General features: G+C 38.6%; 1 protein-coding gene across 3 annotated transcripts in view; it reads right to left on the bottom strand.

Moving 5' to 3' along the window:
* Positions 1-19,794, bottom strand: part of MPP7 (MAGUK p55 scaffold protein 7) — a 164,791-nt gene that overhangs the window by 94,127 nt on the left and 50,870 nt on the right. For all 3 annotated transcript variants that reach the window (XM_054694815.1, XM_037510158.2, XM_054694816.1), the window contains 2 exons: positions 18,108-18,265; positions 3,428-3,546 (listed from right to left, as the gene is read on the bottom strand). In XM_054694815.1, the coding sequence (XP_054550790.1) occupies positions 3,428-3,546; positions 18,108-18,144 (156 nt within the window). In that variant the 5' untranslated portion in view covers positions 18,145-18,265. The remainder of the gene's footprint in view (positions 1-3,427; positions 3,547-18,107; positions 18,266-19,794) is intronic.

Here is a 19,794-nt window from a genome sequence, read left to right as displayed (position 1 = left end):
AAAGTGTCATCAAAAATTCCCCCCAAAATCAAAATCCCAGAACCAGATGGTTTCACTGGTCAGTTCTACCAAGCATCCAAAGACAAGCTAATACCTATCTTTTTCAAATTCTTCCAAAAAAACTGAAAAAGAGGAAATGTTTCCAAACACAACATTTTTGAAGCCAACATCCTGACACTAAAACCAGACAAAGACATCTCAAAAAAGAAAACTACAGACCAATTTCCCATATAAACTTAGGTGCAAAAATCCTCAACAAAATCTTAGCAAACCAAATTCAGCAATGTGTTAAAGGGATCACATATATCATAACCAAGTGGGATTTATTCCAGAAGCACAAGGATTGTTCAACATCCAAAAATGTAATTCACCACATCACCAAAGTAAAAGGAAAAAAAGCATGTGATTCTATCAATAGATGCAGAGAAAGCATTTGATAGAATTTAACATTCATTTATGTTTAAAAAAAAAAACTCCCCAAAAGTGGGGTAGATGAACACACCTCAACAAAGCACAGGCCACATATGACAGACCCATTGCTAACATCACAGACTGAAAGTTTTTCCTCTAAGCTCAGGTGCAAGACAAGGATGTCCAGTTTCACCACTACTGGTACTGGAAGTCCTAGCTAGTACAACTAGACAAGAAAAAGATATGAGTAATCCAAACTGGAAGAGAACTAAAACTCTACTTGTAGATGACATATTCATATACATAAAAAACCCCAAAGATGCCATTAAAAACAAGTATTTAATTTTATGGTTATGAGTGCTGTGGTGGTAGGGGTGGTATGGTTAAGTTCAACTGAAGAGATGTGAACCAATACTCCTAAAACATATGCAGTGCTATAAACCAATGTTATCTTAATAAAAAATATATAATTTAAATTTAAATTTAAAACATAATTTAAATTTTAATAATAAACATATAATTTAAATAAGTAAATAAAATTCCTGGGGGAAAAAATCCTTAAATATCTGCTGCTGCTAACAATTTAAAGGAACATCTTATTTCCTTCCCAATGACAAGCTCATATTCCATAGCATTACTGCCAGAGTGTGGCTAGAACTCCCACAGAGGCTATACCTGTCACAGACTGCAATGTCAAAATCGTCTCTTATTAAGTTTATTTTATGTTAGACCATCAAGTTATATGTATCTAAAATTTTGTAGTCATTTAATATCCTTTTTTAACACCAATTAAAATGACAACTATGGAAATTTTGTGCTAGAATAAAATGGAGTTTAGTTCACCCAGTTCTAAATCACATACCAATAGCATCAACAGCAGGTAAAAGAGCATAACATCAAAGTACATTTTGATTCACTCTTGAAAAGATCTTTTCAAACAAACTCCTTTTGCTCTACTCAGATTTATGCACAAAAGCTGAAGGCTTCCATTCTCCACCCGAACCAGAGACTGCTGGCATACAGTTCAGTGGTTTGTTCCAGTGTTTAAAACTACAATGCCATGAGCCAGCCTCCTGGGAGCATTTTAGGCTTTGCTTACTTGAAAACTACTAGCTTGGTCAAAGGACACACTTGAGGTCTACATGTGATAAAAAGTTTCGAGTGTGGGAAACTATTAAGAAATTTTACTTATGGTAAAAAACAAAGTAAAAGTAAAAAACAAAACTAGTTTTTAAAAATACACTTGATAGCAATTAGTAAAAAACATTTGGAATGATACACATGTAATTGTGTGTGCTGACATTAGTTTATTCTCTTCACTGTTTTTATGAAACCAGGCATCAATACCCTCCGTGTGCTTCCTAACCATTTGACTGAAAATACTTCGGAAAAAAAAAAAACCTGTGATTAAAACTCAAAAGCCAGTGTAACTAAGAATTTTTTCACACATTAATTTTATTCTTTTTAACAGAAATAACCAATTCTGTTGTTTTTTGGGTCTTCACATGCTACAATAATTAAATTTTTCCTTGTTTCCTTGATGCTTAATAGTGTCTGTTTATATATGTCCAACTAATATATTATCAACGAACTAAGATCTCCACTATTTTATTTGAAGCTCACAAATAATTTAGCCAATAATATAATTTTCATTTTATAAGTAAGGAAAGAGGATGGTAGCTACATTACAAATATAAATACACAATACATCATTGTTTGGGGGAATGTATAGTTAATGGTAAAGAGGCTTTTGCCCCTTGAAATATCTTTTATTCCTCTTATCAAAAGATGAAATCCATCTGAACAAATCCACAGCTATCCTACTTCCATACATTCAACACAGGAATGTTTTTATGACTGCCTCAGCAATTCACGAATTTCATCCATTTTTTTATAATCCCCAAACCATTTCTAACACATACCGGGAAAGCAACTAAAATTATTTAGAACACAATGATATCTTGGCTGTAGAAAACTAAATAAATAAATAAATAAAGGTAACACCCTAGCTTTTAACGATACTGCTAGGAAACAGCCACAGGTCTACACCTCCACGTCTTGAGAATTGCCACGGCTGGAGGAGCACTAATCTCAGCAAATCTGAAGGGTAAAAAATGGACTAAGAATCCTGCCTTGTGAAGCACTCACTGCATCTCATTCTCCAAGACTCTATAGCAATTAAAAACCTATCACCACAGACGGCTAATGAATTTAGCAGAATTAAATCTAGATCTGTCTATTGTGGAGGCATTGCAGGTTTCTATCTCCAGCAGACTCAAGTTAAGACTAAATTTCTTTCAGCTTGAGTTAAATGAAAAAATATAATTCATATTTCCAGAGGCAAGAGTGGCATATTTTCCAGTAAGCTTCTTGTTCTCATTTTACTATTTTAAGAGTTTTGATCACTTCCAGGGTTGCTGTGTGGCGAGATCTAATTTCTGGTGGCTGATCGTTTTCATGGCATGATGCTTTACGGCAACTGTCTCCAAAACTGTTTTTATTCGTGTTTAACTTCAGAGTATTTATACACAAAATACCATTTCCATGGCGTTTTGCCAAGGGGGGTAAAAAGGCTTGCTAAAGTTTCAGTTGACTTTGTTAAAGGAAATTATTTTAAATTAATGTGGCTACTGAACCGCTGCCATCCTTAACCTCAGAAAATATATTCCTTCTAATTTTTGCTGTGAACATTTATTTATTTAAGTTAAATTCCAGCCCACGAATGTTGACCATAAAGAAGTCTAAACCTTCCTATGACTATTTCGGATTCTTTTTCTAAACAAGGGTGAGCTCGTGTTTGCTGCATTAGCATGCACAACCAGATAGCTACCAGTAAGTGAAATCATCGATGTATTTTTGGTAGGATCTTTAACAACGTCCACGCCCATCAGTGAAATAGAACAAGGCTGTTTTGTTTTCAAAGAGCAACAATTTGATCTCTGGTTTACTAGATGGCGCTCAAAATATTTTTCCATATGTTTTTCCGCAAAAAGAATCTGACATCAGCATGGTTTACCTTGACTAGTGAATGCAGGCTTTTTTCACCAAACATATCCCAGAGGAAGGTCAGGTCTTCCTGGCTGTCCACATGTGGCTGCAGCTGGGCTGGCAGAGCAGCCAACAGCTCATACAGACCTATAAAATGAAAATAAAACACAAAGCGTAATCTTAGAGTGATCTCATTAATTTCGCTTAAGGTGTGTGTAAGGGACGGCTGGAACATGTCGTTTTTACTGGATCTGTATTCTGGGCCATCAAGCAAAGCACTTCTCCAAAGAAGCAAAGGAAACTTTATGATTTTTAAATTCCAACGAAGTATGTATTAACAGGCTAGTTTTACCTTTCACAGTTGTCAACATTCTACAGTCATCCAAGTTTACATAACCCAAGACAGAAAATGTGTACAAGCTTTCAAAAAAAAGAAGAAAATGCATACATTCCTTTCCTTAATCGTTATTACATTTCCCTCAATGTTAGCCAGTGAGTGAAATGAGTCATGAATAGGAAAAACTTCCTAAGAAGAACAGAAAATGGATAGAGTGGGCCATTAAAAAGGTTTTGCGGCTTCCAAATAGTTCCTAAAAATATAGAGCTTCAAAACCATTTGCATTCTCTAACGTCCAAAGTCAAGTTCCAAAAAGTAAGACAGGGTAGGTGGCACGTGGTGCCACGGTCACGTCACTAACATAAAGAACAGCAACAACACATTGCACAGAACTTCATTTCGTCTGACTGTAACCTGGGGGTGGGTAAGAGGCTCTGAGAGTCCTGCTGGCGGCAGCACTCCCTGCGTGCCGGTGACAGCCGCGCAGCGTTGCAGGAAGCGCGCCTCTGAGCCATCAGTCTCCTTCAGGGGCTGTCAGACTCCCGTCCAAGGAATGTTGCAACCGTGCTTGCCCAAGACTCTTCAGGGAGGTGACCTGGCAGAAGTCAGTATCAACTCAGAGCACATGTTTCATTTTCCAGTGGGATTACATGAGGTAAAAAGGACAAAATTCCTTTTATTTCTTTCTGCTGTCTACAAAAACACCAAGACCTCCTGGGATCTACAACACATGGGATGGTTGTTATTTCTGGTCTGAATAAGTGCTGCTGTTCATCACAGAGACAGCTTTACAAGAAGTTTAACTAGCAAAGAATCATACAGTAAATTATAGACTGCTGATTAGAATATTATCTTCCTGAGCATCGTAATATTCTAATAATCAGTGATAAACATACCTAAAAAGGTGTTAGGTTCCACTTTGAAAATCAGATGGGGAACTTGAGAGGTATGATTAAATGCAAACATTCCTCTAGCTGTGTTTGGCCAAAAAGATCTAAAATATTCAGGGCGGGGCCGGGGGGGGGAGTTCTTCCAATGACACACTTAAAGTGTTCTTGGTGGTTTACATTTACTCCTCAAAAATCTGACATCCTGCCCAAACCAGCTTTTAATTACCACTTAGTAAAAATATTTTAAGGTATCTCAACCTAACTCAATGTATAAATCTATAATATTTCAGATCTCACTTTATACATCTTATGAACACCACACACACACACACACACACTTAAATCAATCACAATTGCCAAAATCAGTGGTTAAATGTCAGTTTCAAAATATGAAATGACATAAAAAGAACGTGGAATTTTACTACTTAATATTGACTTCAGGAGTAGTAATAATAACTACCTATTTCTTGGTAATACAATTTGTCTAACACTACTAATTTCAACTGTGATATAATTTATGGGGCATAGTTGTTAGGAACATGAAATGAGATAAAACAGAACAATCACTGAAAAGTAATCAATATGTTTCCTAGGTAACTTAGTGACTTTCATTCAATGTCATTCACCATCATTATTCCTAAAAAGGCAAAAATTTGGCTCAAACAAGACTAGATTTAAACCCCAGCCCAACACTTATCTGAGACTTGTTGCCCTCAAGTGCTAAAAAAGAAATGGTGGCTTAAACATGTAAAATTGAACAGAATAAAATACATAATACACAGAGGGACATACAGATGAGTGCCTGTAAAACTAGTCAACTCTGAAAAAGGTCAGCAAGTGGCATCCATGGAGATTCCCCAGAGGTGATACTCTACTTCAGGTATACAAGATGTTAGCACTGGAGGGTGTGAGGAAAGGTACACAAGATCTCTCTGCAACATGCGAATCTACAATTATCTTTCAAAGAAAAAAGAGATTGTTTTAAGCATTCAGTAGAATTATGTACATGGCAGCACTTAGCCCCATGACTGGCACAGAGTAGGCATTCAATAAAAAATAAAATTCTTTGCTAAATACGTCTCCTTCAAAATGCACATGCCATCCCAGCAATGCTTCCATGTTCAAACAATAGCTTAGCTACAAATTCCAACGGGACACAATAATCATACTCAGAGATAAAACCACCCTAGACTAACTTTTTATGGAAATAAAACATGTTCAATTAAAAAATAATCATTTCTCTGTTAGCAAATATTCATAATCCTGTTTGCTGGGTTTGATTAGCTTTGTGCAAACCATATCCCACCCTAATCTACTGCCCTAGTGACAACAGCAGTCACTGCTCTCAGCTCCCAAGTCTGATAACCACAGACCAAAATCAGAGAGAAAGGGCAGGGCCAGACAGAAATGAAAGATAGAGTTAAAAACCTAAGCTGTTCTAAGTGGTCTCAGCCATCCAAATAAATTACACAGGTTCTGGAGGCCACCTCAGTCCATGCCTAAAGAGGGTCTGTGTTCTAAAGGGTGCTTAAAAATAGTCCTACATTCAGTTTCCAGAATTCCCAACACTGAAGAAAATAGGTCCTTGAAATTAAGAGCAAAAAATAAGTGTTTAGCTAGCAAAGGCTATCTTTGAAATGTTTGCCTTAATCTATTTGGTCCCTGAGCAAGCCCTGAGATGGTGGATGTTACACTCGTCTCCTCAGCAGTCATTCATACTCATGGATGCTTCATTCCAACGATGAATCGGAGAGCACTGTAAGTGGGAAAAAGAACACCTCATATTTGGATACACAGAATACAGGACACTGTCAAAGGTGCATGTGAAGAGATTCCTAAGTTAATTCATAAAAATGCTCTAGCAGTGAAAAGCAGTATCTTAAAATTAGTGTATTTTATGTACTGACAGAAAAGAAAGCAATGACAGCAAAACTAAAATATGTCAGGGGTCATTTGATGAATATGTACAATAGTAAGTACAGTAATTTTTTTACAGATTTTTTTGTTTATTTATGCATACAAGAACTGAGGTGCAGGGCCTCCCCTGGTAGCGCAGTGGTTGAGCACTGGGTTGCTAGGCTGCCCACAGCCTCTGCAGTGCCAGTTCGATCCCTGGCCACCGGCGAGGGTCCCACAAAAAACAAACAAACAAACAACTGAGGTATAGGCCAGAAGTGCAGGGGGTAAGAGGATTCACCAGAGACAGAGTGGGGAGTAGAATAGGCAGACTGACTGAAATACACTGCTGAAGGGAGCAGTGGGCAAGACAGGAGAGGTCTGCTGCACCAGGTGCGTTAGTTCCCTGGCTGGGGACTGAACTCCTGCTGCAGTGGCTGGTGATAGCTTAATAGTGCTGAGACTTTAATACCTGCGCCACCAGGGAGGTCCAAGTATAGCAATTTAAAGAAGAAAGCAATCAGCAAAGGCTAGGGAAGATTTTCCTGGAGCCGGTAGGATAACAACTAAGATCTGAAGGTAGGAAAATAGGCCCAGGAAGATACATGCCAGATTGGAAAATACCCAAGGGGAAAAGTCAGCAATAATCTTATAAATCTATAAATGTTTATAAGCATTAAATTTCTGTGACCTGAAGAAAACACTAGAGAGTACTGAAACCCAGTGAAGGTCCAAACCAAAGACAAGATCTACACAGTGATTTGAACAAGGCCAGTTTAAATGATTAACTCTAGTGAGATTATCTGTAAAGTGGTAAACAAAAATCTCAAGCATACCTGGGGCTAAAGGAGATGACCCAGAGAAGACACTTTGAAAGAGGGGCTCCCACCCCAGGACTAGCATTCAGAAGTTATTGAAAAAGCCCACTAGATATCTGAGTTCCCTGGGGCCAGAGACCAGCCACAGTCCCTGGTGCTGGCAGTGGGTAGAAACCATGCTTGACCCATCAAGCAGGAGAAACTTCTACAGGGTTCAGGTCAGGAGCACCTGGATAGCAGAAGACCAGACCAGAACAGGAATGTCAAAATAATGGAGGTGGGAAGAAAACTGTGAAAGGGACTGAAAAGCAGAAAATACCTCTGGGGTACCTACAGGTCAATGTTGGGATCTGACTTCTGGGATACCCGAGAAACTCACTAGGAATCTGTCTGCAGGAGTGTTGCTGAATCTCAAAGGGAAGCTGTTCAACCAAAGTGCCACTGTGATGGAAGAAGGTAACACACTGGATGATTCCCACAGGTCCTGCTAGCATTTTAAGTAAATGAACTACTGAAATGTAAAAATACATTAGGTATTCACAGAACATTAAGACATTAGAGTAAGACCGGTTATGGAAGTATTCAAATCAAAACATTCCAGCCCAAAGCTTAGGCAATGAAACTACTGCCATACAATCAAAACTAGTGTCGACAACATGAAATCTAAGCAGAGGGAACAAAAAATATTAAGAGTGAAAAATTACTAAAGAGAGGGAAAGCTTTTGCAGTCTAGAAAATAAGGCTAGAATTTAAAAATAAAAATAAAAAACAGAATAACTTAAACCAACTTATTTTAAAGACCCTGCATGAATCAGGGCTAATTTAGAATCTTAACTCCTGATCTGAGAAATGTTCTAACCGAAACTATTAAGAGAATTTCACATATTCTTAGCCTCCACTTCACTTTTATAGAAAGATGCCATAACCAAGGCATAAGATATCTATATACCTGCTATGGATATTCTGAAAGTTCAAAGAAAATGATGACAAAGTAGAGATCATAGATTCACTTGTATAAACTGTAAGGACATCTCTGTTCAGGACAGTCCATTTTCTATTGCTTCTTCATTGCCTTTGGAAAAATACAAATTTTTGTTATTAAAGCAAAGGAAAATAATTTTATGCTAAAATATGACATTAATTCTAAAAACAGTAACATTTCCAAAATTGAAAGCATGCAAGAATACAGAACCATAAAGAAGTGCAGAAATTTTTCCAGTTCCAGAAAACTGCTTCTGTAAAAATATAATATTCTGTACAAGACAGTAGTTCCTACGAGAATAAATGGCTCAGAATTGATGAAAGTATTCCCGCAGTGAACAATTCACTCTTCTTGCAGATTCCAGATGCTCAAAATTCCTGACATCAGAATGGAAAAATTTACTGTTAGTCTAGAGAAATTTAATATCACCATTCTTGTCATATCCCTCATAGCTTCATTATTAGAACAAGTCTGGGGAAGCTATAAACCTATGTTAAATGATAAAAAAAGATGTTCTCTGTATTCAAGCATATTAGATAGTATAAGTAACCAAAATATTTAGAAATCATACAGAAAAATACTTGAGAGAAAGAATATATACATGTGTATGTATTTGTTTTTCTCTTGATTTTGATGTTTGCATTTTGTACAGTATAGCCAGGCATCAGACCAAAAAGTTTTACTATATCCAAGGGCTAATAAACACTAAAGAACATATATCGACGCCCAGAACAACACTATAAAACTTTATTATATTAATAAAATGGGATACACCAAGCTTTAAATTTTCCACTTTGTCAAAGGTAAAATAATCAGCACTATTCAGTGCCATTCATAACAAGCCTCAATTTTTCTCATTTAAAGTATGTTTTATTTCCAAAAGTACCTATACTACTAAAATATTTTAACACAAACTTGACAGAAGCATTCTCTTTCTTGCTCTCTCTCAAGTACAGTAACTCAGCAAAGCATTTAGCAAATGGAGTTCTTAAATATGCAAAACAATTTAAAGGTAACACACTGTATACAATTATCATACAGTCCATAAAATCCGGGCATGTTAAGAGGCCAAGTACATACACCTGCATATAACTTTCACTCGTAGAGGCTCTCTCCAAGCTGTAAATAAGTACCAATATGTGGTTCACTTTGAGTTAGCAATCTGTGGTCTTCACAGGGTATCCCACACCATGAAAGGAAGCATGACAGTACTTTGATTTTTAGCAGTACTTATCCTAAAGCTAAAGTGATGGCAAATTGAAAATTATTTCTAAAAAGCTTATAATCTATGGCCTATAGTCTTTTAGGAAAATTGATGACATTTGCAGTAGGGCCTCCTAACCTGGAACAGTTGACTGTAAAAGCTAAAGTAATATATTTTCTTACTTTACTTATAATATGATAGGACTTGTTTCCATATATTTCAGTATCTGTCATATATTTAAATTTTAGCACAAGATATAGTCAGACCAGGCTGGATAGTACTGGATGACCTTACATTGCAGCGTGATAGCCTAAATTGTAACTCTCATCACATCACAAGCTGTAGCCACCATTCAGCATATTATCAATAAATCATTAAGTAATGGGCAGGCCAGAGGTACTAAGTTTTATCAGGAAGATAAGTAACAGCAGGAGAAAAGAAGTGAGCAGAAAGTGGCCTATGGGTTTTACAGAAATAAACATTTAAAACATTTCTCACAGGACTGCTACAGTAATCAATAGAGATAAAGGGCGTTTAGCATCTAACTCACACATCCCTGCTTCGCTATGGGATGAATGCACAAAAGTCACCTAGTATATATTTAACTCTTACCAAATAGCAATTGCTGTTAGCATCTTTATTAAGTCCTCTCAGAGGTTTGTTGTTGAATTAACAAGCAAGTAAGTGAAAGAAAAGTTTGTAGGAGAATTCAAGAGACAGAATTATCTTCAATGACTTTCTTTTCAAATATCCTCCTGAAATAGCTTTCATGATATCCCCAAGGACATTATATAAAAACATTTGTTTCAATGCGAAGAAGATGTAGTAGGTTAGACAGTTCTATCTAAAAATAACTATTGTTCTTCCATTTTAACAATACAGAGTACTCTAAGCTATAATTTAGAAAATATTTAAGCTGTAACTTTCAAAGTATATTTTTTAAAGATAAAAATTATATTTTGGTGATTGACAACTGATAACCATCAAAACTAAGAGCTTCCTGACCTTTTAGCCTACACAAGTCTTCTTTAAATGGTGTGAATTTTTATATATAACAGAAGTCATACTCACCAGAGGTAAGTCCACTAAAATAAAAACACACAGCAGAGAAAATTAATATAGCCCAAAGTTTTATATCAAAAAACTAGTAAAATTAACAAAACTCTGGCAATGTTAACCAGATAAGAGGGGAAAAAGGACAAAAATTACCAAATCATAACCAAAAAAGAAATAGTAATATGCAGACATGCAATCATACTATGAACAACTTTTTCACAAATTTGAAAATTTAGATGAAATGGAGCAAATCTTAGAAAAATACAGTCACCAAAACTGACTAAAGAAATAGAAATCCTGACTATTCTTATAGCCTTAATAATAAATTACTTGTGGGCCTCCCTGGTGGTGCAGGGGGTTAAAAGCGCAGCGCTGTGAAGCTGTCCGAGGGTTGGAATCCTGGCCAGCCAGGGAGATACCCACATGGCACAGCAGACCTCTCCTGTCTTGCCCGCTGCTCCCCTCTGCAATGTATTTTGGTCAGTCTGCCTGTTCTGTTCCCCATGCTGTCTGTGGTGAATCCTCTCACCCTCCCACGCCTCTGGCCTGTACCCCAGTTCTTGTATAAATAAAAATAAATCTTTAAAAAAAAATTAGTTGCCAATATTCTTTTTTTTAGTATTTTATTTTATAAAAATCTTACATCATTTTTCATCTTTGCACAATGTATGCATTTTCATTTTGGTTATATTCCCCATACAATTGCACCTCCCCCCCCTTATTTTGACTCTAGTCTTTCTTCTCCCCACCCCTCCCTCCCCCAGCCTCCCGGTAGTGTGTCTCTGGTTTATAGCTGCTTGTTGATTTTGATTTTTACTTTGTATTGATTAGTCTTTTTCCTGGTCTCTTATTTAAGTTTCCTAAATTCCTGCTATGAGTGAGACCATCTGGCATTTTTCTTTTTCTTTCTGACTTATTTCTCTGAGCATGATCCCTTCTAGCTCCATCCATGTTGCTGCAAACTGCATGTGTTTATCTTTTTTGATTGCTGAGTAATATTCCATTATGTATATGTACCACATCTTCTTGAGCCAGTCATCTATTTTTGGGCATTTAGGTTATTTCCATAGCTGAGCTATTGTAAATATTGCTGCTATAAACATAGGTGGGCAGGTGCCCTTTGGAATTAATGTTTCTGTGTCATTTGGGTAAATACCTAGGAGTGGAATTGCTGGATCATATGGAAGCTCTATGTTTAGTAGGTCAAGAAATCTTCACACAGCTCTCCATAGTGGTTGGGCCATGTTGCATGCCCACAAGCAGTGCAGGAGAGTTCCTTTTTCTCCACATTCTCACCAACATTTGTTGTTGCTAGTTTTTTTAATATGTGCCATTCTCACTGGTGTAAGATGGTATCTCATTGTAGTTTTGATTTGCATTTCCCGGATTACAAGTGATGTTGAACATTCTTTTCATATGCCTGTTGGCCATTTGCATTTCCTCTTTGGAGAAGTTTCTTTTTAGCTCTTCTGCCCAATTTTTGACTAGCTGCCAATATTCTTACAAAAAGAAAATTTCCAGGCCTAAGTAACCTAACACTTAAGTTTTACTTACATTAAAACAAATTTCACTCTTTCACAAACTTTTCCACAGAAGAAGAGTAAAAGACTCCCCAATACAGTACATAAGGTTTGCATGACTTGGTGAAAATCAGATGAGAATAAAGAAGTTTACACTCTACATTCACTCATAAATGCAGACATTAAACTTGTAAATAAAATAGGAACAAACTAAATCCACCACATTACAGAAAAAGGATAATATATTACAGGCAAAATGGGTTTACTCCTAAGATAGAAATTGGTTTAATATTCAAACATCAATAAAATTTGCAATATTGAGATCAACAGGAAACTAATCATATGATCGTTATAATAAATAAAATGCATGTGACAATCCCAACAGCTAGTTATCAAAATAAATTTTTTTAAAAGATTTATTTATTTATGCATACAAGAACTGGGGTACAGGCCAGAGGTGGGTGGGGGAGGATTCACCAGAGACAGAGTGGGGAGCAGAACAGGTGGACTGACTGAAGTACACTGCTGAGGGGAGCAGCGGGCCAGACAGGAGAGGTCTGCTGTGCCATGAGGGTAGCTCCCTGGCTGGAGATCAAACTCTTGCTGCAGTGGCTGTGGATAGCCTCATAGGTTGCATCTTAACCCCTTGCACCACCAGGGAGGCCCCATAAAAGTTCTTGCAGTGAGAATAAAAGAAAACTTCCTTAATTTAAGAAAGGGCATCATATGGGGGGAGGGGGAGGGCCTAGGGAGTAATATGGGAGGGAGGACCTAGAGCAAAGATGCCAAAGAGTAAATTTCAAGATAATGCCTTTTGAGGCCTAGAATTAAAGGGAAGCCTGCCCACTGTCACCACTGAGGGTCAAGGCTGTAATGAAGGTCCCAGTAGGTGGCACTGCAGACAGAGGGGAGAGACACTTTCTAAGAATCAGATATATTTATTTATACAAGAAGATTTATTTATATAAGAACCAGGGTACAGGCCAGATGCATGCGAAGGTGAGAGGATTCACCAGAGACAGAGCGGAGAATAGAACAGGCAGACTGATGAAATACACTGCTGAGGGGAGCAGCAGGTGTGACAGGAGAGGTCTGCCGCACCATGTGGGACCCTCACTGGCCAGCCAGGCAAACCAGAGCTGCTGGGGCTGCACACAGTTTCACAGCGCGGCGCTCAACCACCTGCGCCACCAGGGGATGCCCTACATAAATCAATCTTTAAAAAAAAAAAAAAAGCTAAACTGAGATACCACTACACACCCACAGTGGCAAAATTTTAAAAATCTGATCATCAATAATGACAGTTCAACAGATGAGGACGACAGGACCTCTCCCCTCTCCCTTCCAGGAGTAGGAAAGCAAGTGGAGATGGAGTGAATAAGGATCATGCTTACATGATGAAGACTCCCTAAAACTCCCAGTAGTAAGGGGCTCAGCAAGCTTAGGTGTTGGTGAATCATCTACGCGCCGAGATGATGCTACACCCCAACTCCACATGGACAGAAGTTCCTGAGCTCAGGGTGCTTCCTGACCTTGCCCTCTGCACCTCTCCATCTGGGTTCTTGACCGCATCCTTTGCCATATAACAGACTGGTAAATATGGGTGTCTCCCTGAGTTCTGTGAACTGTTCTGGAAAATGGTCAAATTCAAGGAGGACGTCACAGGAACCTCTGACTTAGAGCCAAGTTGGCAGAAACTTCAGGTAAGATGCAACCTATTATTACTTGCAATGGGCATCTGCAGTGATGGTGGGAGGAGAATCTTATAGGACAGAGCCCTTCACCTGTGGGGTATGTTCTAACTCCAGGTAGTGCCACAATGGAACTGCAGGACACCTCACTGGGGTCTCTGAAAATTGCTTGGTGTGCGAATAAAACATATCTGGTATCAGAGGTACTGCACACACAAATAGTCCACATTTTCCCTTTCTAAACTGGACTTTTTCTTCTCTTAAATTCAAAATAGTTGACATAGTAAGAGACGGAGACGATCAAAAGTCAATGGCGAAAAATATTAAAAAGACAAAGCATTCTAGATTTGTGGTCAGGTAGTTAATTAATAAAAATATTATGTTCCCCCCACCCCGGAGTTTTTAATATTTATCTTTCTACATTTTCAAAATGTATAATTTGTTATAATTATTTTTCTCATCCTAGTCAACATCAACCTTCAAAAATTCATACAATATAATTCCCTTTATGTTAACTTCAGCAACAGACAAAATTAAGCCATGTTGCCTAGGATGCTTAAATAAATCATAAACTAGGTTTGATGTGTCGTGTGAGAAAAGAACATTTTTATGTCCCTCTCTAAGGAGGCTGATGAGGTGGTGAACGGGAAGAAAGACACAGGTTGCGCTCAACTTGTGTGACTTCTTGACCCCAAGTGGTGGTCACGTGGGTACTGGCATTCTGACCATATTTCAATCAGTATTATAAAACTTTTATGTGCATTTCTGTATAGATATTATATTTCAAATTATATATTTGTAAAAATCATAATGAATTAATAAAACTGAAACTAACACAGGTACTACGCAGGAAAGGAGAGTCTGTAAAATTAAAAACAGAAAGGCACTATCGCAGGAAAATAAAGTTAAGATTAACTCTCTGGGGCCTCCCCGGTGGCGCAGCGGTTGAGCACTGGTTTGCGAAGCTGCCCGCAGCCTCTGCAGTGCCGGTTCGATCCCCGGCCACGGGAGGAGGCTCCCACATGGCGCACAGACCTCTCCTGCTGCCCGCTGCTCCCCTCAGCAGTGTACTTTGGTCCTTCTGCCTGCTCTGCTCCCCGCTCTGGCTCTGGTGAATTCTCTCACCCTCCCGTGCTTCTGACTATATCCAGTGCTTGTATGTATAAATAAATAAAATCTTTAAAAAAGAAGAAAAAAAAAAGAAATTACTGAAACTAAATAAAAAGGAATTTGCCATAATGCTTTAAAAAAAAAAAAAAAGATTAACTCTCTGGGGCCTCCCTGGTGGCGCAAGGGGTTAAGATGCAGCACTGTGAAGCTATCCACAGCCACTGCAGCATAGCACAAGTTCGATTCCCGGCCAGAGAAGTGACCACATGGTGCAGCAGACCTCTTCTGACTTGCCCACTGCTCCCCTCAGCAGTGTACTTCACTAGACCCACCTGTTCTGCTCTCCACTGTTTCTGGTGATTCTTCTCACCTCCCCACACCTCTGGCCTGTACCCCAGTTCTTGTATGCATAAATAAATCTTTAAAACACACACACACACAGATTAACTCTCTAACTGCAGGCATAGGTTAACAATTCTGATACTGGGCCTGCCCGGTGGCGCAGTGGTTGAGCGCTGCACTGCGAGGCTGTCCACAGCCTCTGCAGTGCTGGTTCGATTCCCCGCTGGCCAGGGCGAACCACACATGGCACAGCAGACCTCTCCTGCCTCGCCCGCTGCTCCCCTCAGCAGTGTCTTCGGTCCGTCTGCCTGTTCTGCTCCCCGCTCTGGCTCTGGTGAATTCTCTCACCCTCCTGCGCTTCTGACCTGTACCCCGGTTCTTGTGTAAAATAAGTAAATCTTTAAAAAAAAAAAATTCTGATACTGCTACACACGTCTACTGGAATTGTGCAGTTAATTAGATGGAAGGTGTGTGGACTCCAGGTTTCTCAAGCTGGAGTGGGAATTTACTGATAAGCAAGGGGAAGAGGCTAGAACAATCTATTTGCTAAGGGCCTAGGGCTGGAGACATCAGTAGGAAAACCCCTCTATACAGTTATAGATGACTACACATGGAACTGTTTATGTGCATGTGTACACATAGGTTGGTGTGCAGAGAAGGTTATAAACAATCCACAGAATTTGACAAAATCTGTGATTAAAAAATAAAGCCATAAAACAACATACTTATGTATACACATAAGTGAATGATCCTATCAATCACTGAAGGATATTCATCAAACTGAGAAAGAAGATGAGATTGGGGAAGGAAAAGGGTGGATTCTTAGGGTTTCTTTCCTTTCTTATCTATGCATCTTTCACACCAAGAATACTTTTATATATTTAAGTTTTTTCTCAGTGAGAATAGCAGGAAAGGTTAGAGGGAGAAGTGGCAAAAGTTTTACATTGAAAGGATCTCCCACGTGAGTGCTGTGTGCCCTGGGGCCGCTGTGAGTCAGCACTGGTCTGCTGCCTGGTGGATGCCTGCAGAGTGCCCTCCAGCTCTGTTTCCCTGGAGAAAAGAACAGCTAGGACACTGTGGAGCAACATGCCTAATGGTAAAAATGACCCAAGTGGTAAAATGCAAAACAAGGGAACCATAAACCTCTCAGAGCACACCACACTTTGGGGCTTCCCTAAATCAACACTTTGGGAGTAAACACATCTTAGCCTGACTATGACCTTGCTGGGACACACAGGTCAAAAGACACAGCAAAAAATACACCCGGTCTAAGTTACAAGGACACTTTAATAAATTTGCACCAAGTGAGCCAGCTACGTGTGGAAAAGTCCTTCTTAAATTCTAAATAGCCTATGATATTTTTCATGACTGACACCTAAATTGCCCTATAAACTATAAATACTCATTTTAATCATTCCCCGAGTTAGATGTAAGCAACAATATTTTGCGTTCAATTACACGAAGGCGTTTTGGGTGAGTAGCAAGGCATAAAACTAATTCACTACACAACCATAATAAATTTATGGTCCAAATAAATTTTATCTATAATTTCCCAAACCACCATGGAAAGTTAAATCATTCATTTTATATAGTACAATACAATGTGGGACTATATAAAAACTAAAAAGCAGAAAAAAATTTTTCCAAAGGAGCTGGCTTTCTTGAGAAAAATGTTAATGTATTAAGAAGAAAAAAAAAGATCTTTAGATAATTTAACAATCAAAATCACTTCTTTTAAAAAAAAAAAAAAAACTGATCCCCTGGTGTAAATCACTGATGAAAAATACATTCTAGATAAAGACAAGACAAAACTTGCCAGAACAGAAGTATGGGTATGCTTGAAATAGCAAAGAACGACATTTGCAAACATTACACAGCGCTCGGGCATATCTGCCGCAGTCTTTCTAGAAGAACGGTGCCAGTAACTGCAGCTGGAGACACCGTCTCAGCTGGCCATAGAGTGGCAGCAATGGAACCAAATTCAGTCTAGGCCATGCAGCACAGAGCACACATTCTTTTCAACTATACCTTATGCTACCACTTCTTGTGAGGGATCCTTAGAAATACAAGGCATAGCTCCCCAACCCCACTCACTGTCTGTTTCAATGGTTCTAGAGAGATTCTGGAGATCCTCAAACCAAAAGGGCATTGATCTCCACAACTCTACTTTCTGTAACAGGTCAGAAGGAGGGGATTCACACACACACACACACACACACACACACACACGCGCGTGCGCGCACATATACACACTCAAGCATACAGGCATGCATGTGAAATTTTTCCCTTTCTAAGAAATCTTCATTCCAAGTATCACGGAGTTTTAAAAGTCAGATGAGATACCTTGTTTGTTTTCACTGAATCCCTTAGAGATATACAATCAACTTCGGAATAGTTCTTACCTCTGATGACAAAATGGAAGAATGGGCTATGGCTAATGTTTTGCCTCTTCAGTGAAAAAAGTGAGACAGGTTTGAAGTCAAGTATGGCAAGAAGTTCTCATGTGTTCTTAAATCAGAGTGAAGAGTAATATGAGCACCCTGGTATTTGTCACACTTTTCCGTATGTTTAAAATACTTAATATTTTTTAAAGAAATATAAATTTACAGTATTATTCCAAAACACAAGACAGGAGGGAAGCATCAGTGCTCAAGGTTGCTCCTTGGAGAAGGCAGCAGGCAGTCCCTGCGATCACTTCAAATTTTGAAGGGCATAGCCAGGTTTATAGTACGCCCCTTTGTTGGTTACAGAAAAAACAAGCACGTCTGGCTTGCACTTGCTTAAAGCAATGCGGCTTTTCACTGTGAACAAGATGATTTGAAGGAGGATGGAAGGGAAATTGCCCCTCTTGGGTTCACATACCTGTGTCACTCCCAGATCCTGTTGACAGAGCTGGCATGATGCAGGCAGCAGGCTGGGGCCCTGCTCCACACTCTGGCTCAGACAGCCCTGGGGAATTCCAGCTCAGCGGCCTGCAGCCCACGCTGTCCACCAAGATTTATATGTCACACAAGCTGTTTCTACAAAAGAAAGGTGCACTTTAAGAAGAAGGAGGAATATTATTCCATACCAGCATTTCTGTGACTAACTCAAAATTCTTATCCTAATGACTAGAAAGGTCACACTTCTTCAGAATTTTTTTCTACAGACTATACACTAATATTAAGTGTGAAGGTTTATATCCTGCTGTGAGGTTTCTAATTAAAAACATGAAAATTCTTCCTGCAGGTATTAAGGCTTCCTTAAAGATTTTTGCATGTTGGTCTAAGAGCTGTTGGCTGCATAGAGAACTTGGAGAACTTTTTGTAATCCAATGCCATTCTAAAGTTCCTTCCCTCTATAATTTTAAGCTATATTTCTAAATGTGGATCAGGACTCTACAAATTGTCAACAATTTATCACCAAATGTAATTAATTAGTTCATCCTAAAATGATGACTGCCAAGTTCTCTGACTGAAAACTACAAATATATCCTTAAAAGCACACCAGCCCTGAAGCAAAATACTATTAGAGATTGACAGCAGTGTTAATAATCTAAACTAAACCTAAAAAGCCAAACTTATACACAAAAGTAAAATCTTTTAATAAAAACTAATCTTTGAGCCTCCCTGGTGGCGCAAGGGATTCAGCACAGCACAATGAAGCTATCCACAGCCTCTGCAGCATGAGTTCGATCCCTGGCCAGGGAGCTACCCACACAGCACAGCAGACCTCTCCTGGCTCACCCGCTGCTACCCTTAGCAGTGTATTTCAGTCAATCTGCCTGTTCTGTTTCCCACTCTGTCTCTGGTGAATCCTCTCATCCCTCCACCCCTGCCCTGCACCACTGGCCTATCCCCAGTCATTGTATGCATAAATAAATAAATCTTTAAAAAAAAAAATTAAATTTTGATGTATCTTGCAAAATATCCATTTTTTCAATAACTATTGGGATAAACTGTTTATCCCAAAATAAACAGTGAAGACATTACTGTATAGTAACTAAGAACAGGGCTCTAGAGTTTGGCCTAATTGCTAATTCTGTGACTTTGAACAAGTTATATCATCTTATTAATTCTTCATGTCCTTAAATGCAAATAGAGAGAACAGCAATTCTGAACTGTCGGATAAACACGCTAATGTGAACAACTCAGTGTCTGGTGGATGGCAAGGCAGCAATAAAAGCTGGTTATTCTGACTGAGGCGTTCTCACTCAGGTAAGAATATAAAATGAAAACAAAAGAAAGTAGCAAGATTAAAATTTACATTGGCCTGACACCTAGAAGGTGGCCATGTGGTTTAAATTTGAACCACTGCTGCCTAATAACGGAAAATACACTGTATTTACATTTTTTTTTAGAAACCAGAAAACCCACACGATGTGTTTAAGTTCATTTTAATGCATTTTCCCCAGTTGCTTGAAAGCAAACACAGCAAGTTAAAAGCACATTTTAACATATATTAACAAGAAAAACAGATACTGTAAATACGAAAAAAAAAAAGGCTCATTTCAATTCTTAGAGACCCTAAATTACAGAATAAAGAAAAACAAGCTTGCTAGATTTCACTT

The sequence above is a fragment of the Talpa occidentalis genome, unplaced genomic scaffold, assembly GCF_014898055.3.
Source record: "Talpa occidentalis isolate TD23 unplaced genomic scaffold, MPIMG_talOcc4v2.1 talOcc4.14, whole genome shotgun sequence".
Lineage (NCBI taxonomy): Eukaryota > Metazoa > Chordata > Mammalia > Eulipotyphla > Talpidae > Talpa > Talpa occidentalis.
The sequence above is the reverse complement of the archived record's forward strand: the minus strand, read 5'-3'. Positions and strand labels throughout refer to the sequence as shown.